This window comes from Juglans regia, chromosome 1 (genome assembly GCF_001411555.2).
Source record: "Juglans regia cultivar Chandler chromosome 1, Walnut 2.0, whole genome shotgun sequence".
NCBI classification, from domain to species: Eukaryota; Viridiplantae; Streptophyta; class Magnoliopsida; order Fagales; family Juglandaceae; genus Juglans; species Juglans regia.
The window spans coordinates 15,180,267-15,204,113 of NC_049901.1; the positions used below are offsets into that span (position 1 = coordinate 15,180,267).

At 37.8% G+C, this 23,847-nt stretch overlaps 1 protein-coding gene across 3 annotated transcripts; it reads left to right on the plus strand.

The window, feature by feature from the left end:
• Positions 1-27: 27 nt before the first annotated feature.
• On the plus strand, positions 28-22,825 carry LOC109010611 (calmodulin-binding transcription activator 3). 3 transcript variants are annotated; one of them, XM_035695491.1, is made up of 14 exons: positions 28-251; positions 326-507; positions 5,828-5,947; positions 13,727-13,842; positions 14,009-14,097; positions 15,371-15,413; positions 15,667-15,874; positions 16,041-16,154; positions 16,283-16,590; positions 18,281-18,820; positions 18,949-19,640; positions 20,790-21,369; positions 21,680-22,003; positions 22,530-22,825. In XM_035695491.1, exons 2-14 carry the CDS (start codon positions 468-470, stop codon positions 22,647-22,649), a joined length of 3,294 nt encoding a protein of 1,097 aa, XP_035551384.1. In that variant the 5' UTR covers positions 28-251; positions 326-467; the 3' UTR covers positions 22,650-22,825. The 3 variants fall into 3 exon arrangements, with proteins under 3 accessions (XP_035551384.1, XP_035551382.1, XP_035551385.1); XM_035695489.1 differs by having other exon boundaries at positions 360-507; XM_035695492.1 differs by having other exon boundaries at positions 432-507.
• Positions 22,826-23,847: the final 1,022 nt, after the last annotated feature.

Here is a 23,847-nt window from a genome sequence, read left to right on the forward strand (position 1 = left end):
GGTCACAGGCGTTTTACACAAGTGCGGACATAGAAATGAAGTGGAAGCAAGATATTTTTCACGCTTCCTGCAATATCCGTTGTCGCGAGTTTTACGTCAGATTGACCCCAAACTCCAAAGCCTTCGACTTTCCTTTTCTTTTTAGTATTATTTTTATCATTAGCCTTTATTAATGACATTATGACAGGGAGCCGCTGTTTGTTAATCGACACTGTCTGAATTCCACTTCGGCTGCGACCTCTGTTTCCTCCGTAAGTTCCTCTTCGTACACTCCTATGTCTCCCACTTCTCTAATATGATTTCTTAGTTCTCACTAATATTATAGTATCTCTCCATCAAACACGTTTTTATTATCATAGACGCGTTTCAACTCCACCTTTCGGATCAAAGAACTATCTGTCAATCAATTGTGTTTGTGATGATTGCGTTAGAGTGCTGAGTTGGAGTAGGTAACCCAGAACGATTTCATGGCGGACAGCAGGCGCTACGCTCTTGGTAACCAACTGGGTGAGATTTTTGTTGAATTATTGGTTTTCCTCGTTTTTCGATCCTAGTATAATTTTGGGTTTTAAGTGTTTTCATTTTCTTTTTCGTTATATCTGATGGATAATTTCACGGTTTTAGCATGTTTTTATGAGATTCGCCAGGAAGTGTTTGTAGTTTTGTTTGTACGTAGTTGTTTGGGGAACGTTGCATTTGGTATTTATATTGCTGAATTGGTAACACTTGTTGAATTTCTACTGTTAACTTCTTATCAAAGATACTTGTGTGCTTGGTTTTAAATGAATTGAGATTTGTTGAGACCATATTTTGGAATGCTTTCACTTTCTACATATGGTAACAAGGGAACATTATACATCAATGCTAGAGCACTGGTTAAATCGTGCTTCGTGAAAGTAGACTTTAGAGAGAATCTTAAACCTGTTAGTCCCGATTGGGTTGTGTATCGTGGAAGACACTATTTTTTTTATCGATAAACAATTTTTTTTTTTTTTGATAAGTAATAAACAAAATTTTATTGAGCATGAAATAGACAAAGGCCCGAGTATACGGGACATATACAAGAGCATTGCCTATGCGTGCTAGTTTAGCAATACATGAGACACTATATTAGAACTTTGTAGACGATGTTGTTGTGATGAGAAACTAGAATAATAAACGACAATATCACTTCTTTGTAGCCCAATGGTTAACTTTTGATGACAAGTAGGGCTGAAAACCAATTTGATCGGTTCGGTTTTCTCATGAAACCGAAACCGACCGACCGGTCGCTTAAGAGGAAGAAAACCGATCGAAACCGACCGGCTTAAGGGCTGAAACCGGCCCGGCCGGTTTCCGGTCGGTTTGATCGGTTTTGGGCTTTTCTTGGGCCATTCTTTTGGGCCATTGTTCTATTCTAATTGGGTCAATTTAACAAACTGTTTTGGGCTTTTTTTTTTTTTTTTTCTTTATTTCATTATCTAAGTTCTTTTTGAGCTTTTTGAGTTGATTTTATTTTAAATTTTAATAGTAATATCATTTATAATTTTCTAGTATTAGTCTATTACTAACTAACTATATTAATTATTACTTACTACTTATTACATAATTAAAAAAAATAAAAATAACTTCACTAGATGTTTAGTATTACTCAATACATATTAAAAAAAAAAAACAAAAATAAATTGTCTTAAGCATAGCAAAATGCAACTAAAAAATATAACATAATTAAATGACAACAAATTGGATAGTTGCTACTTGCTTCTTCAACTTCACGCTGTCAACCTTCAATCTTCAATACTTGTCACGTTTGATTGTGTGCCCAACTCTATATACAAACATTAATAATAAAAATAAAACATCAAGGAGACGTTTGGATTCGAAGATGACTTGAGATGACTTGGGATGAGCTGAGATGAGTTGAGATAGATTGTGAATAATAATGAGATGAGTTGTGAATAGTAGTGAGATTTGTGAGTTAAAGTTGCTGAATAGTAATGAATAGTAGTGAGATGACTTAAGATGAGTTGAGATGACTTGCGAATCCAAACGTCTTCCAAATGTTAGTGAATTTGGTTTATAAAAAATACTAAACTTAAATTACAATGAAAACCAATAAAATATTACCTGATTCTACTATGAAGCTCTCCACATTATCCATAGCCTCCCGGATATCAATGGTTGTTGCTAGATGTCTTAACCAATTTTGAGTACAAATCAGTGCTTCAACAGTTCTCGGAGCCAATGAACTCCGAAAAAGGGTCAAGCACACGACCTCCCGTACTAAATACTGACTCAGAGCCAACCGTGGAAACAGGCATAGCCAATAAGTCTCGTGCAATCCTCGCTAGTATAGGATAGTTAGCCTCATTAATTTTCCACCAAGTCAACAAGTCAAACGATGTGGAAAGTGCCTCACAACCATCTGATAAATATCGATCTACTTCTGTTTTGGCAATAGTAGATCCCATGGCGGAAGATGCTTTATACCACTCATAGAACCATTTGGTCTCACGCTTGCTATCACCATCATTCATGGTTCTAGATGTCGGAGGGGGCACATATTCATGGCTACTCGTGGTGGAGCCGAATTCCACATTATATTCTGCATACAAATCTTTCAATAATTGTTTCACACTCGACACCAACTCCTTAGCACGAAACTCATCATGAACTTTTTTCAAGTGAAAAGTAAGAAGTCCTAACTTGCTTCGTGGATCAAGCACAACTGTAACTAACAAGAGCAAGTTCAGCCTGTCTAATGACCCCCAATACTTATCATACTTTGTTATCATATTTATGGTCATACTCCTCAAGCAACTATTAGGACTCTCGCTCAACTCCATCAACTCATTTTGGAGATCACAAATCTCCAAAAAACTGGTGTTTGCTGTCATATATAAAGACCCAGAAAATCTATTAGTAGCATCATAAAACATCTCCAAAAATTTAACAAAAACCCTCACTGTCTCCCACTCCCTGGCTTTAGGAGGCCCCATGTGTCCAGACCCAGTGCCATCATCAAAATAAGAGAGGTAATTATAATCCTCACTCTCCATCCGCCTGAAAGCCTTCTCAAACTTCTCAGCTACCTCCAACATCATATAAGTTGAGTTCCATCGTGTTTGTACATTAAGACACAACATTTTCTTACAATCAATTTTTTCTTTTTCAGTATATCTCTTAAACTTGTCTAATCTTGCGGGAGATGAACACACATATCTAACTGCATTTCTTACCATTGTGATGGCGTCATTACACTCCTTCAAACCCTCATTCACAATAAGATTCAATATAATAGCATAACATCTCATGTGCATATACTTACCCCCCAACAAATTTTCACTCAAAAACTATTTCAAATATGAAATTGCAGTATCATTTGAACTTGCATTATCAACTGTCACAGTAAATATTCTATCAATGCCCCAATCATACAAGCATGACTCAACATATCTCCCAATAGTTTCCCCTCGATGATTAGGGATTAAACAAAAGTTAATGATTTTTTTCTGCAATTTCCAATCTTGATCATTGAAGTGTGCAGTTAGACACATATAATTCAAATTCTGTATTGATGTCCATGTATCGGTTGTCAACGAAATCCTCATGCCACCATTTTTTAACATTTTTTTCAGTTTTTCCTTTTCACTTTTATACAATTTCATACAATCTCTTGCCACTGTGACACGACATGACACTTTAAACCAAGGTTCAAAAGCCCAACACACTTTCTTAAATCCCTGTCCTTCAACAATTCTAAATGGTAACTCATCGACAATTACCATCTCTGCAATCGCCAACCTCACAATATCTTCACTATATTTGTAGGTTACAAGACTCCTTAACATACCATCACTCTCTCCAACCCCCTCCTCAGGTGTTGCCTCACCTGTTAATATTTTTTGATACCTATCCAAAGGACCACGTTTATGAGGATTTTTAGGACATGAAGGCAAATGGTTTTGCATTGTTGAAATCCCATTCCTCTTTGAGTTGCAAGCATATGTCTTGCCACAATAATTACATTTAGCCTTTGGATCATCTATAGCACAACATTCCACTTTCGTAAAATGGTCCCAAACAATGGATGGATCATTCCCTTTTCGTTTCTTAGGTAATGGACAAGTAGTACTAGTAGGGGCACTAGGGGGTTTTGATGACTGTGTCTCCCTCACATCATCTCTCAAGTTAATGGTTGGTGTTGATGCATCAACATCAATCGGAGACGACGAAGAATCCATCTAATTATAAAACAAAACATAAATATTACACGTTAGTACTTAATACGTTATCATGTACATTATCACAACAGCTAGTTTGCAACATAGCAAACATCACAAGTCTAAGACTCTAATCTAAGTTTAGTTCACTCATCACATTTCATGCTTTAAATTCATTAATTCAAACTTTCAAAGATTGGTAAGAAATAAAATTAACAAACATAGCCTACAATCCACAAGTCTATCACAGACACACGCACAAAAATTATCACTAATCATCACAAATTATCACACTGTAAGCACTAGCAGTGGCACTAAGCAGTGGCACTTCACAGTTCATATTTCGGGCAGTGGCACTTCACAGTTCACATTTCGGGTAGTGGCACTTCACAGTTCACATTTCGGGCAGAAGTCCTAAGCTCATTTCAACATTGCTCCATCACACACGACGCAAAGTCAATCACAAACCACAATATTTTTACTAACCAAGGAAAAAACAGAGGCAATACATCATCTTCCTCCCAAAAAATTCCTCAAGAAATTTAACAATAACAACTTCAACGTTCAAGAAAATAAACCCATAAAAGATGAATAAAACTTACAGTGGGATGTGGGCCGTGTGGGTCGTCGGCGATGAGAGAGGAGAAAGGGCTGTGCCGCTGTGGGTTGTCGGCGACAAGAGAGGGAGTCTGGGTCACGGGGTCCGGGGAGAGGGAGAGGGAGTCTATATGGCCACGGGGTCCGGGGAGAGGGAGAGGGAGTCTGTATGGCCTATGGGGTCCTGGGAGAGGGAGAGGGAGAGGGAGGCTGCCGCTGGGACTGGGAGCTGCTCGGGCTCACGAAGGAACGAAGAAGACGAAATGAGAAGGGGGGGAGGGTCGGGGTTCTAACCCTAGCCAAAATGATGCCGTTAGACCAAACGGCGTCCTGCTTAATTTTTTTTTTCATTGGTTTAAAAACAAAACGACGCCGTTTCATGTGAAACGGCGTCGTTTTGTATAAGAAATATATTTTACATATATAGATTTAAGACGTCGGCTGGTTCGTCGGTTTAGACCGGGATTGAACCGCAGACCGAACCGGCCGACGTTGGTTTCCTTAATTTCCTACCGCCGGCCGACCGGTTCTCTGCCGGTTTCGGCCGGTTCCTGAATCCTGCGGCTGGTTTGAGTCGGCGGCGGTCGGTTCGGCCGGTTTGTGTACAGCCCTAATGACAAGATGAAACATTTATCTGCTCAACTTGTCTATGTATGTATGCATGCACTTATTAAACAAGAGACTTGTCTATGTATGTATGTGTGCATAAAGAGAGCCCGGCTTAGATTAAAAACCATTTTCAGTCACTTGGCCTCTGAAAATGTGCTTTGTATGTTCAAGAATATACTCCACAGATGTGGATGGAGACTTTTATTTGGCACTGGCCCTAGGCCAGGGAATCAGTGTGCCTATATTTTATTAGTCCTTACATGGCCTTAAATTATTTCTTTCGACCCAAATGCATAAACATAAATTTGATGTTTAGGAAATAATTTGTTTATTTTCTACTTGTTAGTTCTACATGTAGTGGTTCCCTAGGATCAAATAATTGTATAGATGTTTTGTGAATGTTGTTTGGTGGAATGCAGATATTGAACAACTACTCCTAGAAGCACAGCATCGATGGCTTCGTCCAGCTGAAATTTGTGAAATTCTTCGAAACTATCAAAAGTTCTGTATTGCCCCAGAGCCTGCAAATATGCCATCAAGTATGACTCGTTACTGAATTTCTTTTGTTTGATATCATGTGCAATAATTGTTAGAAGTACTTCTTCTCGATAACAGCGGCTATCTAAATGATATTATTAACGCATTTTTTTAGATGAATTTTCTATTTTTCGTATATTTGTGGAGTCCTGGAGAGAAATTTTACATAAGGTTTAGCCTCCTTTCTCTATGATCTACTTGCATTATATTGGGAGTATAGGCTTTTGTTTTTAATCTCCTCCATCTTATAGCTAAGATCAAGTATCACTTATAAAGCAGATACCAAGTTTCTCTTTCAACTGGTTTTGTTGATGATATTTCACCAGCATTTGTGATCCTAACCAACTCCTTGGTATAGTCTCTAGTCTATGTCAATCTATTGTAGTCTTGTAGACTTCCTATGCTAGAGCCTACTAGACATGCTACCTGCAACCCCGGGGCATTCGCCCACCTCACCCATCAAACAAAACTACCAATCAGATCAGATTCATAATCGACCACTAAAAACCACAAACAGACAAAAACCAAGATCATAATCAACCACCAACCAGACAAAAACCGAAGAGACCAAACTAGTGAACCACAATGAAAAAAAACCAGCGAGAGAGAGAGAGAGAGAGAGAGAGAGAGAGAGAGAGAGAGAGAGAGAGAGAGAGAGGCACGAGGAGGGGAAGGGCTGGGGGGATTTTATACGAAAACCCTATATCGAAAGGACATCATTTTTTGTGCCCATTGCTCACCCCTAGAGCCTACTATATCATTCTTGTACTATCTTTTTTGCCCATTGATTTTAGCAATCAACATTGGAAATCTAATTGCTTTGCAAATTGTTTTCCCAACTTATTATTTATTTGTCTTTTGGATATACGTAACCCATAGTCTGCCAAAAACTCACTGTGATGAATGCTGGTTTCACACCCAAGCCTGAAGTATGGTGGTTCTCCATGTCAAAATACTCAGCAAACAAGAGCACGGAGAGAACTTTTTGTGAAAAAAACAGTCTGCCATTGTGTGTAGCCTCATTCTCATTGAGTAGGCAATATGCCAGTCTTTACATGGTAACAACTCCTAACTATTAGCATCTATACATGGTAAGAATAACTATTGAGTATATACGGTAAGAATAATTGTTAGCATCTATATATGGTAAGCATAAGTATATTTGAATATCTAATAGCTACGTTAACATCCCCCCTCAAATTGATGCTAGTAAGTCAATGAACAACAATTTGCCAACAAGAAATTGATGCCGTTGTCGAGTCATGGCCTTGGTGAAGACATCAGCCACTTGGAGATCAGAATAAATGTAAGGAAGATATATCACTCAACTTTCCAAGGTGTCGCGAATAGAATGACAGTCAACCTCAATGTGTTTTGTGCGTTCCTGGAAGACGGGATTGGTTGCAATCTGAATAGCACTAGTGTTATTAGCATGAAAAGGGGTAGAAGTAGTCTGAGGAAACCCAAGCTTCTCAAGAAGACTGCGTAGCCGTACAATTTCAGAACAAACAGTAGACATGACAAGATACTTTACCTCAGTAGAGGATTTAGAAACATGATCTTGTTTCTTACATCTCCAAGAAATTAAGGCATCACGTAAAAACATACACCAACCCGTAGTAGATCGATGCGTATCCGGACACTCAACCCAATCAGCAACACTATAAGCAACAAGCTGAAGAGATGAGCTTGTAGGAAAGAATAACCCACGTGTAGGCGAACCTTGAAGATAGCGGATGATGCGTCGAACTGCAACAAGATGGAGATGCCGAGGAGAAGACATAAACTAACTGACCTGATGAACGACATAGGAGATATTGGGTCAAGTAGTGGTCAAGTAGATAAGACTCCCAACCAGGTGCCGATAGAGAGTAGGATCATCCAGAAGATCCCCTTCATCTTTCCTGTATTTGACATTTACTTCCATAGGAGTATCAACAGAAGAAGTGTCCTCCAAACTAGCCAAGGTAATAAGATCTTGAATATACTTATGCTAGTTCAAGAAAATACCATTGGCCTGATGACGAACTTCCAGTCCTAAGAAGTATGTGAGCTGACCAAGATCTTTCATATGAAAAGTTGCATGCAACAGCTGTTGAAACTTAGTAATCAAACTACAGTCAGTGTCAGTAATGATAATATCATCCACATAGACCAAGAGAAAGACTATACCCAACGCAGACTTGTGGAAGAAGAGAGAAGAATCATAGACTTTGTGTAAAACTGAAGGTAAGAAGTATACTGCGAAACTTCTCAAACCAAGCCCGGGGAGCTTGCTTAAGCCTATACAAAGAATGCCTTAGCTTACAAACATCATGAGGAGAAGAAGTAGTCATACCAGAGGGAATCTTCATGTAGATCTCTTCTTGGAGATCACATGAAGAAATGCGTTCTTCACATCTATTTGATGCAGTTGCCACGACTGTGAAGCGACAATAGCTAATACGGTTCGAACCGTGGTTATTTTGGCAACAACATCAAATGTCTCCTCATAATCAACCTCATATTCCTGTTACCCAGAGCTACTAGGCAGGCTTTGTACCAGTTCAAAGAGCCATCAGAACAAAGTTTTACAGAGAAAATCCATTTAAATAGGTTTGATTGTAGGAGGACAAGGAACAATATCCCAAGTGTGATTCTCCTCAAGTGCTTGAAGTTCTGTTTGCATTGCATTTTGCCAACACTCGTGTTCCATGGCCTGTTTGTAGCAAGAGAGAATGGAAATAGAGGATAATGTAGCTACAAGAGAGACAGGAGAGGAGAAACCATACCGATCAGGGGGTCGAGAAGGACGAGTAGACCGGCGAAGAGTGGTGGAAGTAGGAGCGGGACAGGCGCTAGGTCAAGATCGTGAGGGGGCACAGAGGAAGTCGAAACAGACTCATGTTGACTACATCTTTTATGCACAAGACCAGATTTGAACCTTTCCACAATTGTTGGGGAATCAGAAAAGCTAGGCAGAAGAGATAAAGATGCAGATGACAACTCAAAATGAGATGTAAAGAAATATTGATTTTCAAAGAAAATTACATTTCTAGAAACTCGTATACGACGAGTATGAGGATCATAACAAACATAACCCTTTTGAGATATAGCATAACCAAGAAAAACAAACTTAACAGATTGAGCAGTAAGTTTATGTCGTTCATGAGCAGAGAGATGCATAAAACAAACATAACCAAATGCCCAAAGATCAAAATATGAAGGAGAATGATCAAACTTAAAGAAGGGAGAAACATGATGTAATGCAGGAGAGGGTAAGCGATTGATCAAATGAATTGAAGTAGAAAGTGCTTCACACCAAAAACGAGGAGGAATAGATAATTCAAGTAAAATGGTTCTTATCACATCATGAAGGTGATGATTTTTTCTCTCAGCAACACCATTTTGTTTCTGTGTTGAAGAACAAGAACGCTAAGAGATGATCCTTTTGCTTTGAAGAAAGTTCTGAAACTCATTAGACATGTATTCTCTGCTAGAATTAGAACGCAAGACCTTTATGTTGGCAGAGAATTGAGTCTCAAGAAGTGCAAGAAAACGCTTAAATACTGAAAAAACTTCGGCCTTAGCCCATAGGAAGTAAACCCAAGTAAAGCGACTGAAGTCATCAATGCAAGTAATAAAGTACTTGTAATGTGCATGAGAAATAGCAGGTACAATCCCCCAAACATCACTATGAATAATATCGAAACATTATGAGGCACGAGATGTATGATGAGGAAAAGGTAGAACTTTACTTTTGCCAAGTTTGCATAATGTACAATCAAGAGAAAGATCAAGAGAAGAATATGCTTTATTTTCCAATAAACCAGAATTAAACAAAGTGCGAAGTACATCAGAGTTTGGGTGGCCTAGATGTCTATGCCACATCTTATTTCCAGAACTAATAACATTACATGCAAATGAAAGTAAAGGAAAATTAGGAATAATGGTGGAAGGAGGAACGTGGAAAGGAAAGAGGCATCCCACTTTAGGTCTCTTCGCGACCATTTTCCCTGAAACTTGATCATGCACAACACAACCAGAATGAGAGAAATTGATATTACAATTATTATCAACCAATTGACCAACAAAAATAAGATTTGTGGAGAGCTCAGGAGACACAAAAATATCAATTAAGGAAGAGGAAAGATCACCAACAACACTAATAGGCAGAGAACTGCCATCAACAGTGTTAATTTTCAGATTTCTATCATAACTTCTGACATTGGAAAAAGGAACAACAATATTGGTCACATGGTTAGAGGCTCTGGAGTCAAAATACCATGGCTTAGAAGAAACCTTATGACTAGCTGAGAGCCCAAAAGCAGAAAAAGCATAAATGATCATCTGTTGTACTATTTCAGGAGTGAGTGTGTTCGGGTTTGTTAAGGCTGTAGGAGCAGGAATAGGAACCACTGGCGAGGCAGCATACAATGCAGCAGAACTAGAGACACCAGTGGAGGCATGATAAGCAGTACCTTGCTTCCTTTCAGGTTGAATGGGACAAGTAGAGATGATATGGGCCTGTTTCTTGCAGTAGTTACAGAACTTCTTGGGACAATCTCAAGCAATATGACTAAAAGTTTTACAACTAAATCACTGAACAACATGCATGTCTCTACCCTTGTTCATCCCTTGTACTGCGTAAGCCACAGTAATAGGTACACTAACATTAGCCTGATGTTCCATGGCAACCTGAGTTATTATACACTACTCCTCATGAAGAAGTTCACTCAAACAAGCATCCAGAGATGGTACAAGATGACAATTCATCAGATTAGAACTGGCAATTTCAAAATCAGAACAGAGCTTCATCAAGAATTGATCTCTCTTGCTTGTTTCATGCACTACTTGAACAACAGAGAGAGCTGCAGCGGGAACATTAGCATAAACAATGTCTGAATAATCAGCCCAAAGATTTTGAAAACCAGAAAAATATTCCTCAATGAAGAGACTTCCCTGTGTGAAATTAGCCAACTCATACTCCAATTGAAAGTGTCGAGCCGTGTTGTCCTGATTGTAAACCTTGTTGAGGTAATTTCACGTCAGCGGCAGTTTTATAAGGTCTTAGATTGAGAACAAGGTGAGGTGCAATGGAGCCAAGGATCTAGGTCATGACCTTAGCATCATTGATTTCCCACTTTGACAAAGCCTTGACATCTCGAGGTACGGGATCACTTCCATCAATATGACTCCACAATTCCTTTCCTCTGACAAATAACTGAGCAGAATAATTTTTGCCAGTAAATCTAATATGAAACGATTTTAACTTATCTAATGACATGATGCAATTGAGAGACAAAAAAAAAAAAAAAAAAACCCACCATAAAGTTGTTGCGTGAAGCAAAAATATATATGATGCCGATAGGGCTGTAAATGAACCAGTTTTTTCGATAGCCCGCTCGGTACTCGCTTGGTTAAACTCAAATTGAACTCGACTCTTGAAAAAAAAAAACTTGTTCGTGAAAACAGATACCCGCTCGATTTGTAAATAACACATACTTGAAAATACTCGACTCGACTCAACTCGGCTAAGGCTCGTTAAGGCCCGCTTGTTTATGCTTGAGTCGACTAGTTAGCTTGACTCGATTAAAATTCATTAATATATTGATAAATATATACATACAGCTATGTATATATACATATATATGTATTGGCTAATAATATAAGCATACCACTTTTATAATTAAATATATAATATGTAATCTAATTATTATGTATTTATAGTAAATATACTTTATAAGTATATTTTATAATTTATATAATAATTAGTCGATAAAATTTAATAATTTCATATACTAGTATGTAGGAACCGTATATGAAATAGATATATGCTATCATATTAAGTATATGTATTAATAATATATGTAGGCTTATAATATATTGTTATTTTGGATAAATATCAAATAGTTAGATATTAATTATTTATAAATTTTTTAAAATTTTATAATTCAATAGAGGTTCTACTTGTTAGTTGTATAAATTTAATATTAGATTTTTATTTATTTATTTATTTATTTTTAAAATTTTAAATTTTATTCAAAAAATAAAAAAATAAACAATTCGAGCTCGAGCTCGAGCTCAAGCTTGGTTTGACTCGAACTCGTTTGTGAGACGAGCTCGAGCTCGAGTTAAGAGTTTAGCTTATCGAGTCGATCTCGAACAAAGAATAAAAAAAAATCTCGAGCTCCGGCTCGAGTATTTTGAGTCAAGCCAAGCTCGGCAAGCCAAAGACTAGCTCGGCTCAATTACAGCCCTAGGTGACCCGAACACCTAGACCAGAGAAGATAAACAAGTTGCCGACAGTTATACTCACCAAAAAGTGTAATAAGAAGGTGCCGAAAAAGGGAGCCACACAAGAAGAGGAAAATAAATTGCACCTAAAAAAAAAGCACAAACCAGAAACGGGAACAAACTGCACCGACGTGCAGAGCAGAACTAGAAACTGCCACAAAGGGTGCCGAGATACACCTGGGAACCAGAAACAGTCAATTGAGGCGCCGAAAACCACGAACCAACCAGACTCCAGCAATAGAAGCATTGAAAAACAAGAACCCAGACCTGGAAACTTGACTAGAGTGCACCGACAGGGAGAGAAAAAGCCAAGACCAACACTATAGGCACCGAAATCACCAAAGAAGACCCCCCAGAGAAAAAAAAATTCAAAGCAGGCAAGAATTATGAACCTGCTCTTGATACCATGTCAAAATACTTAGCAAACAAGAGTACAAAGAGAAATTTTGTGAAAAACCAGTCTGCCATTGTGCGCAACCTCATTCTCATTGAGTAGGCAATATGCCAGTCTTTACATGGTAAGAACTATACATGGTAACAGCTCCTAACTATTAGCATCTATACATGGTAAGAATAACTATTGAGTATATACGGTAAGAATAACTATTAGCATCTATATATGGTAAGAGTAAGTATATTTGAATATCTAATGGCTACGTTAACACTCCAGCCATGGGTTTTAGCTCCTAAGCTAGGTGGTACCTATTACTCAATGAGTTAAAAGCAGAAACCTTTTAATTTAAAATGATTCTGAAACATATGTTATTAGTTTCTAACTGGGGAAAAGACATTTTGTAGCTCTTAACTACCATCGTTTTTTCAATTTCACCCTAACATATATATAAAACAAATGACCCCTAAAGTATCATAAATGGTAATTGATACCCTAAACTACCAACGAAAATTTTCGCTATTAAGATCCGACTGTCAAGATTGATAAAAAAATAGAAAATGAGATATAATTTTTACAATCATATCTCAATTAATGTTTAAAATTTTCAAAATTTGGTAGTTTAGGATGCCAATTGCGAGTTTTGGTAGTTTTACGGTGCATATTGCAATAAGGCAGTGGTTTGGAGGTACAAAGTGTAATTTTTCCTTTTTGATTTGTCATTCATTCCTCTAGACTTTGTATCTCCCTTTGCTTGTTCAGCTTCGAAAGAATTCCAGCATATTATTGTTTCACCTCGAAGTTATTTTGGCTAGTTGAGAATGCCTTAGTGTTGGATTTAGAAATATATGCTGTTACATATCTCTATAACATAGCCTTTATTCTTTGGATAAACTTTCTGTTGTCTGTAAATGATGTTTAGGAAGCCTAAAGATCATTTAGTTTGTGTTAGCTCGTAAATAATGACATTTCTTCATTTCTTGTAGTTGGAGGTAGATTTTAAAGTATTATCTACTCCAAAAATGGGGCATTCTTTGAATGGTTTTTTTTTTTTTTAACTTTTTGAAACATTCTTCTAAGCATATGTTCACCTCACATGTATTTCCAATTTCAGGTGGTTCACTTTTTCTTTTTGATCGGAAGGTGCTGAGATACTTCAGAAAAGATGGTCATAACTGGAGGAAGAAAAAAGATGGTAAGACAGTGAAGGAAGCTCATGAGAGGCTTAAGGTAGGCATTGCGCCTGGTTCTTCCTTTTAGACATTTTAATCATGCTGCTCTCTGCTTTTACAGAATCATTGTTTTTAGTGTTTCATTCTAGTTTCTGGAGAGATATATGTTCAAAGACTCTTTCAGCCTCTTATAACTGTGTAGAGAAAATTGTCCTTCGTTTCAGGCTGGAAGCATTGATGTTTTGCACTGCTACTATGCCCATGGTGAAGAAAATGAAAATTTTCAAAGGCGCAGTTATTGGATGCTTGAAGAGTGAGTGTGTGAAAGATTGTTTTTGAGTGTGTTTGCCAAACTTATTGTTTGAATTTATCATTTTTCACCCTATGTTTTCTATACTGTATAATTATAAAAAAAATGTTTTCTATGCTGTATATGTTACAACAAATTAGATGTAAATGTTAATGTTCTTTGAAAAAAATTAATCGTCTATGTACTGTTATTTGAAGGATAATTGAAGATAGTGAAACATTCACTTATGTTAGAATATTATTTAATGTTTTAGTTTCACGATCTTTGGGATATCTTTGAAGTCTGTTATTAAGCATGGAGACCAAGCTTTCATTTTTAAAAATTTTAAAAGACTTGTTTTTTATTGAGAATTCTCAATTCTTTTAGTACATTCCAATGAGTTGTATTTTTTTCATTTTTGGCCTTGCAATGAATCACTTTCGAATGAAAAAAAGAGTTCAGATTCACTATACCTGCTTCCACAGTAAACATTCTTCTTTCTGCTTTCAATGTTTGATGTGACTTGGATGGAAAAAAAGGAATTTGCAAGTAGATAAATCAAGGACATAAACACTTATAAAATGAGGAAGGAAATTAACAAAATTATATAAATTCCAAAAAGAAGTAAGGTGACCTGTAGATTTCCCAAATCAACCATAAAGTTTCTGATAAAAATAAGAGTTATCCACAAATACTTTCTTATTCACCAGAGTCACGCTTCGAGCCGCAAGTTGTCTTTTTCCTCACATTTAAAGGGAAATAGAAAACCTGGAAGCTGAGAGAGGACTTCTAGGATGGAGATCTTGCTGTTTTTGTATTTCCCCAGCTTGAAGTTCAATGGAGGCTGCAACAGATGAGGTGAAAGCCAAAAGGAAAGATAAAAATAAAAATAAAATCATCAACCATCTTTTTCTTCTTTTTTCCCTAATATAAGTAAACAATTGTCAGCTGTATTAGCTCAATATATATTGTAGTATAACTCTTGAGTGCAGTATCCTACAATTACCAAGCCTCTAGACTTGTTACCATTTCTTTTTGTTTCTGTTTTTGTATCTTTTTAGTTTTCTCAAAGTTTTTTCTTTTGCCTCCCCCCCTCTCCCCAAACAATTATTTATATCTGTGCTCCTTGGTCTTAAGGGTATGTGATGAGTAAGAGATAGCTCTGGTTCTAGTTATCAACCAGTCTTGAGCAGCTGATATTCGTATTTGTTCACTTTAAGTAATTGCCATTCTACTTCCTTATAGTTTCTATTTCTAGCATGGCTTATGGTTGGGGGTTTCTTACCTAATACTGCAGTGACCTCTCACACATAGTTCTTGTCCACTATCGGGAAGTAAAGGTAAGACTCTATCCTCTCTCTCCTACTTTTGTTGCAACATATTACCTATAAAAAATTAGTCATAGATGGATAAACTGGAAGGCTTAGCTTTTCAATAAATAAGAGCTTTTCAGTAGTGCATGATAATTTTGATACCTTAGATAAGGTCTTTGACATGATAAAAACCATGGCCTTGAATTGAAGATTTGCTCTTGTTGAAGCACATCTCATAACATTGGATTTTTGCCCTTTTTATGTTTCACAACTTGATCAGGGCAATAGGACAAATTTTAACCGCATTAAAGAGACTGAGGAAGCTATTCCCTATTCCCAAGAAACTGAAGACATTTTACCCAACTCTGAGATTGATAGCTCTGGGGCTTCTAATTTTCATCTAAATAATTACCGAGTGCCTTCACAAACTACAGATACAACAAGCCTGAACAGTGTTCAGGCATCAGATTATGAAGACACTGAATCAGGTAGATTTGTCAGACATACCTCAGTTTATAATAAAAAACTGCTAGTGTTACTTCATAAAGAAGATTTTATACAGGTTTGAGGATGATGTATGCCTTGATTGTTCATTGTCAGCAAGTTCTAAATTTTCATTATTTATATATTTGCAACTTAATGTTATATATGCAGCATACAATCACCAAGCAAGCTCTGGACTCCACTGTTTCCTTGAATCACAACAGTCCATGGTGGAGAAGATTAATGCCGGACTTGCTAATCCTTATTTTGATGCATCAAGTTCAAGTAAGCTTATTTAAATTCATCATTCTATATATTTTTATCATTGACGCATAGAGAATCTTAATATTAGTGTTTGTTAGCTGATACTCATGCCATACCAACTTCATCATAATACTCTAAACTGTTGACAGGAGATTTTCAAGGAAAGTTGTCAGCCATTTCTAGGGTAGATTTTGTCTCTCTCACTCTAGCAGATAAAGTGAAAGACAGCAACAATCCTGAATCAAAACACCTTGATTTTGCGTTGTGGGATGATATATTGGGAAATGGTACTTCTGGTGGTGAAGCTGTCCCTTTACAGCCATCATTTCCAGAAACACAACCTGATACCATTGGAGTCCTTTCTAAACAAGAAAACCAGATACTGGGGCAACTTTTCACTAGCAACCTTGAAATCCAGGAGTTTGGGAGTCACCTGCAGGTCCAAGAAGAGTGGCAGGTACAGAGTTATATACAATTTATAGTATATCTAATCGGCGTGAAGTATTTATAATATTGCTAAAATATTTTTGGGCATTTCATCAGGGTTGCTCTCAAGGATCACTTTAAATTTGGAAAATCTTTATTGTTTTTATGTTACAAGCTGAGCTGGGATTTCATCTAGAGATATAGTATGGCAGCATTTTGTGTTATTACTCAGAATTATATGTTCGCAATAGTTTCTAGATTTTTTTTTTTTTTCCCTGATACTATGGTTACTTCCATTTGACAACTCCAACATTTTTTTCTTACTACAACAGAGATGCTTTGGGTACAAGTAATACCGATTTTATTTATTTCTAAATAATATTTGGAAGCAAGGAGGCCAGCTCAAGAGAAAATTGACCTTCTTCTGGTCTTAAATTGTGGTGGTCCCTGTGATTTTCTTATATCTTTTTCTACTTCTACATAGGTCTTTCTCTTGTATGCATCATGTGCACTTAGGTTGCAACTTTTGCACTTTTAATTGAAATTTTTTACTTGCAAAACAAAAATTGTGGTTCCCCCCTAACAAAACAATAGTGATGCCTCATTGACATTAATATGTGAAGTTTTTTTTACATATATATATATATATATATATATAAATATATAAGTAAGAAGTAATTTTATTAGAAGTGAATGTATAGGTGAAACCCTTATACACAGGAAGTATACAAAAGAAAACTCCTAAATACATTATAAGAAACAGAAAGTGACAATAGAAAATCATGAGCAGAAGCTCCATTAATCACTAAAGCAGAAAACCAAAGCAATAAAGAGTGCACGATAAAGTTTCAGAGTTCCTCCAAAGGATGCTCCTTATCATTAAAACACCGCTCATTCGTTTCCATCCAAATGCACCATGTAAGACCCAAAGGAACCTTCTTCCAAGCCGCATCCACTTGAGAACAACCATGAAGCCTGTTCCAACACGCAAGAAGATCAGCCACTCTCAAAGGCTTCACCCAAGCGTTCTGCAAAAAATACCATTCCACTAAGCCCTTGCCACCTCACAATGCAAAAGTAAATGATCCACGGTTTCCCCATGCTTCTTACACACGAAACACCAATCCATAACTATAATACCACGTTTCCTTAAATTGTACAACGTTAAGATTTTCCCAAGAGAGGCAGTCCTTATGAAAAAAGCAACTTTGGAAGGCATGTGAGACCTCTTTAATATGTTGGAAGGCACGTGAGGCAGTCCATAACTATAATATGTGAAGTTGCATTACCTCTTTCAACTTGTGATGTTGGTCTATTTAAGATTTGTCAAGGTGTAAAGATGTTGCATATCTATAAAGATTTGATACCCACGCATGATCTGTCACAAAACTTGGATAATTTGGTAGTTATACTTCCCATGTTAGTTAAGCAAGCATTTTGTGCTAGATCACAAAATGTCTACTCATTCAAGTATTTGAATTGTCTCTGTTTCTCTTAATGTATAAAATTGTGATGGTAATGTAGCTGCTCTTAGTTAATAATGAACTAGTAGTTGCAGATTGAAGATGCTGACAGTAACTTAAAGTCAGAAATTTTGTTGTAAATGCAGTGGTTTGGATTTTGACTGTCTAATAGAGTATGTACTTATATGTTGGGCTAAACGTTAGCTGCTGTTTCTTGTCAACTCCAACTAATTGTGTTTTGCTTTTTCTTAAAAACAGACTTCTGAAAGCAAGTTGCCCTTGGATCGGGTTGTGCAGACAGAATTAGCATCTGAAGTCACTTCCAAATTTCATGAAGATGTCATCCGAGCCAATCTGCTCAATTCTCTTGAGCCTTGCTTTGCAGATAATGATAACCTACAAAATCATCCTATCCAAAATAACCTCCAAGTACAGCTTTCAAACACAGAACATGAAGATTATCTGAAATCCGATCGAGAGAACAAGATGGCCAACTACTCTTTTGCCATAAAACCACCTCTATTAGATGGCTCTCTGTCAGAAGAAGGTCTGAAGAAGCTTGACAGTTTCAATCGGTGGATGAGTAAGGAACTCGGAGATGTAAATGAGTCACATATGCAGTCCAGTTCTGGGGCCTATTGGGATAGTGTTGCGAGTGAAAGCAGGGTTGATGGATCCAGTATTTCTTCTCAAGTGCACTTGGATAACTATATTCTTGGTCCCTCTCTATCCCAGGATCAGCTTTTCAGCATAATTGATTTCTCACCAAATTGGGCATATGAAGGCTCTGAAGTTAAGGTACTCCAGGATTTAATCTTCCTTCTGTGTTGTAGTAGTATCTTCAAAGCTTTCAAATGTTCAATCTATTTGCTAAATGTTGGTTCAAAGCTTTTAATTGTTTCTTTTTTATCCCACAATTTATGCAGGTCCTGATTACGGGGAGGTTCTTGAAGAGTCAACAAGAAGCAGAAATTTGTAAGTGGTCATGTATGTTTGGGGAATTGGAAGTTCCAGCTGAGGTTATAGCAGATGGTGTTCTACGTTGTCATACTCCTGTACATAAGGCTGCAAGGCTGCCCTTTTATGTAACGAATTCCAATAGGTTAGCATGTAGCGAAGTGAGAGAATTTGAATACCGAGTTAGCCATATAAAAGATATGAATGTTATAGATAGTTATAGTAAAACAAGTGAGATTCTTCATATGCAATTTGGAAAACTATTGTGTCTGAGCTCTGTCTGCCCTTCGAACTCTGATTCCATTGGTGTGAGTGAGAAATCCCAATTAAGCGATAAGATCAGTTCATTGTTAAAAGAGGATGATGATGAATGGGATCAAATGTTAAATCTTGTTTCTGAGGACTATTCTCCTGAAAAAGCACAGGAGAAGCTGCTTGAAAAGCTCCTGAAAGAAAAGTTGCATGTATGGCTCCTGCAGAAAGCAGCAGAAGGTGGAAAAGGACCTTCTGTATTAGATAAGTGTGGCCAAGGTGTGCTACATTTTGCAGCTGCTCTTGGCTATGATTGGGCCCTACAACCCACAACAGTTGCGGGTGTAAGTGTGAATTTCCGTGATGCGAATGGATGGACTGCACTTCATTGGGCTGCATTTTGTGGCAGGTGAGGACTCACATTTCTTGCTTGTGAGCTGTTTCTTTGTAGTAAACATTGTTTTGTGCGCTTCTATTCTTTCCTCTTCTTTTTTTAGGTAAAACTTATTTGATCAAAATAAATAGGTAAAGCCAATTACATAGGAAGTATACATGGAGAACACCTAGTCACAAGTTAGGATCTAGATCATGGGAACTAGTCCCATTGAGGACGTTGACAGAAGCCCACAAGAATAAAATATGGAAGAAGAAACATCCAAGATCATCCAAAGAGCGTTCTCCAAAACTCAGGCCATTCCTTTCCAGCTAAATACATCACATGAGACATAAGGATATTCCACACTGCGGCAATTTAGTGATTACTCTGATTGCCCCTCCAACTCAAGGAGATCCACCACCCCTCTAGGCATTGCCCACACAAGTCCAGTCCTGCTAAAACTTTCATCCCATAAGTCCCTGACCACCTCACAGTGAAGCAATAAATGATCCACTGTTTCACCACTTTTTTTACACATATAGCACCAATCCATAACAAGCCCTCGCTTCCTCAGATTGTTCATGGCCAAAAGGATAAAGAGTCATTTTAATCTATTCTTTCCTCATCCACCTTCTGGTGTAGGGACATCACATTCTAGGCTGAACACGATGGCAGAGGAAAGGGGAAAATATATGATTTAATATCAGAAGATATTGGAAAAAATAATGCAATGAAAGCCTTCCCCATACAATGGGTGGAAAACTGAATTACATAGAAATCTTGTTTAGGTTAGAGAATAGCTGCCCTGTCAGGAATAAACTTGAGAACCCCTATGGGTTGGCTCAAGTGATAAAGGCCTTCGGCTTGGGGGTATGCTCCCCCCAGGTTTAAATTTCAAATTCCCTTGGGTACAAACAATCTCTTGGGGCCATTGGATTGAGGGATTTTCTCCTTGAATTACCCAAGGTGCACTGGCAGGAAACTCATTGTCGAGGGGCTGTGCACCCCAAGGATTAGTCAGGACGTTGTTCCCGAGCACCTGGTTCCAATAAAAAAAAAAAAAGAATAAACCCAAGCACCATATGGTAGTCCTTCGAACTTCTTACAAATGCTATTGCTCATCCATAACCTTTTTTTTCATCTCCTTTCCTATTAACGTCTTTTCTGAACTTCCTTTATCAGAGAGCGCACAGTTGCTTTCCTTATCTCTCTTGGTGCTGCTCCTGGGGCGTTGACTGATCCGTGTCCCCAATATCCTTCAGGCAGAACACCTGCCGATCTAGCTTCTGCCAATGGACACAAAGGAATTGCTGGTTATCTTGCAGAATCTGCTCTGAGTGCCCACCTTGTATCCCTTAAGTTGGACACCAAGGAAGGTGATGCTGCAGAGATCTCTGGATCAAAAGCAGTACAAACAGTTTCAGAACGAAGTGCAACTCCAATCAGCAATGGGGAATTATCAGAGGGATTATCACTGAAGGATTCGTTAGCTGCTGTCTGTAATGCCACCCAAACTGCTGCTCGGATTCATCAAGTCTTTAGGGTGCATTCATTCCACCAAAAACAGTTAAAAGAGTATGTTTGTGGTACATTTGGAATGTCAGATGAACAAGCTCTTTCCTTGCTTGCTGTTAAGATGCACAAATCAGGACAACATGATCTGCCTGTGCACACTGCTGCAATTAGGATACAGAAGAAGTTCCGTAGTTGGAAGGGTAGAAAAGAATTTTTGATCATCCGGGAGCGAATTGTTAAAATTCAGGTTCATTGCCTTTATTGCTTTTCTATGTTTAATTTATGGCTTCTGCTTTACTTTCAGCATTTATTCTTCCTAGTCTTTGTTTCACGAGTAGTGCTATTTGAAGGCCTTGACACTACGCACCATCCACGTGGTATAATTGGATTTGTAAGATTCAAATTTTAAAATTTATCTTTCAAATCAAATTATGACACGTGAATGGTGTGTGGTGTAAAGGCCTTCAAATGGAATTGTTCTTGTTTCAAACTTTTTCCCTCAGTTGAGTAATCACGCCCAGTTCATGAATACTAACTATTCGTTCTCATGACAAAAGGCCCATGTAAGAGGCCATCAGGTCAGGAAGAACTATAAAAAGATAACCTGGTCAGTTGGAATTTTGGAGAAGATTATTTTGCGTTGGAGACGAAAAGGAAGTGGTTTGCGTGGATTTAAATCAGAAGCACTTACTGAGGGTTCCAGAATTCAAGATACATCTTCAAAGGAGGATGACTATGATTTCCTGAAAGAAGGCCGAAAGCAAACAGAAGAGAGGTTACAAAAAGCCCTTGCTAGGGTGAAGTCCATGGTTCGGTATCCAGAGGGAAGAGAGCAATATAGTAGGCTGCTGAATGTTGTGGCTGAGATTCAGGAAACCAAGGTACTTGATTTTTCTTGTAGATCTCTCTCTCTCTCTCTCTCTCTGTGTAGCGATATCTCATCTGGAATATGATTTATGTTTCTATCACAGAAAAAGAGTTTTCACCCAACTCTTGTAGCTTACCCATAGGGGCTTACACTTTACCTATTAGGAGTGTGGGGAGGGGAGGGACAAAAGGAATCTTGCCCTCACACATTGTATTAGATTACTGAAGTCATAAAAAATTAATACTTGTGTTGACCCCCAAGCCCTTAATCTTGTGATTGGTAATGTGATTTTCTCGTTAGCCCCATAATAGAAGGCATGCTATCGACTTGGTAGCTCATCTGCAATGGATCTCTAAATAGGATGTCATTTGTTGGTTTGTATATTACATGTACTCGGGTTATTCCTTTTGAATTTTCTAATAAAATCTTCAATTACTTCTAAAAAAAAAAGGATGATGTTTGTTGGTATGCTGCAATATGCTTCATCTAATTGGGTTCATAACCAAAGTCTCTCTGTGTCGCTCCTGTTGATTTGGCAGGTTTATGATGGGGTTCTAAACAGTACCGAGGAAGCGGCTGATCTTGATGATGATGACCTGATCGATCTTGAAGCATTGTTGGATCAGGATGATGACACTTGCATGCCTCCGACAATGTAGAAAGTGAGCCTCTGGTTCAGTCTTTTCTCGTGTAAAATTACCGTTTCATTGTAAATTTACTGTTTCGTTACTGGCAGTAGGACTGGTATTGTCCATGTAATCTTGTCTTTTGCTAAAATTTTCTGTAAATGGAAAACTCATCCGATTCATCTATAACCAGACCTTGATCCTACCAATAGATTTCGCCTTGAACTATACATTCAAATCTGACTAGGGGTGCTACCGGCACCCCAGGACGGGAGGTACCTCTATCTCACCCCTCGATTTTTTTTTTTTTTTGGGAGGGGGGGAGAGAGAGAGAGTTTGTGTCTCTTGGACGCCCCACCGCGCCCAACCAAGGCGAAAAACACCAAAAAATACAAAATAACCGAAAAACATAAAATCCATAGAATCACAAATTCATCCACAACAAATTAGAAAACTAAAAAAAATACAAAAGAAGTACAAAAAAACCAAAATAAGTTAATAACATCATATTTGAGAAAAGTGGTTCCTTTTCTTTTAGGTTGCAGATCTGAGCAAAGATTCAAAGAACCACGACCACGACCATGAATGGTCGTGGATTTGCAAAGCCATTTGGGGTCGTGGTTCCATGGCCATTTGTGGCTTCGAGGAGGGGAGGAAAAAGTAGAGGAGGATGAGGAGAAGTTGAAGAAGAAGAGGATGAAGAGGAGAGAGTAGACTTAGGAGACGTACGAGCCTCATTCTGAAACGACGTTGTTTACGTCGTTTTATTTAAAAATAAATAAATTCTTAGATAAAACAACATCATTTTATTAAAGAATTTTTTTTAATATATGTGGGTTGGGCCAGGCAGGTTTGGGCCTAGCCTTTGGTTCGCGGGTATTCGCCCCACACGACCCCCATCTGCGGACGGGGACCACGCTCCAGCAAGGCAAATGCCGGACGAGGTGGGGTAGGTGGTGGTGCTCCACCACCCAATCCTAAATATGACGATTAAAATGATGTCACTTGATCATATTTTTTTTTGTTCATTTATAATCTTCATATCCTAACTTTTAATAATTTCAGGTGCAAAATGCAAAATAGATTGTAGTTTAAGGGTGAAAAATGCAATTACCCGTAGATAGATTTCTAACAACATTATTGTAAAGCCTTTTAAATTTAAATTGTGAATCTCATGATTTCATGATCTTACTGCAGTAGCTTTGGGCAAAAGCTTCAAAACATGATAAAA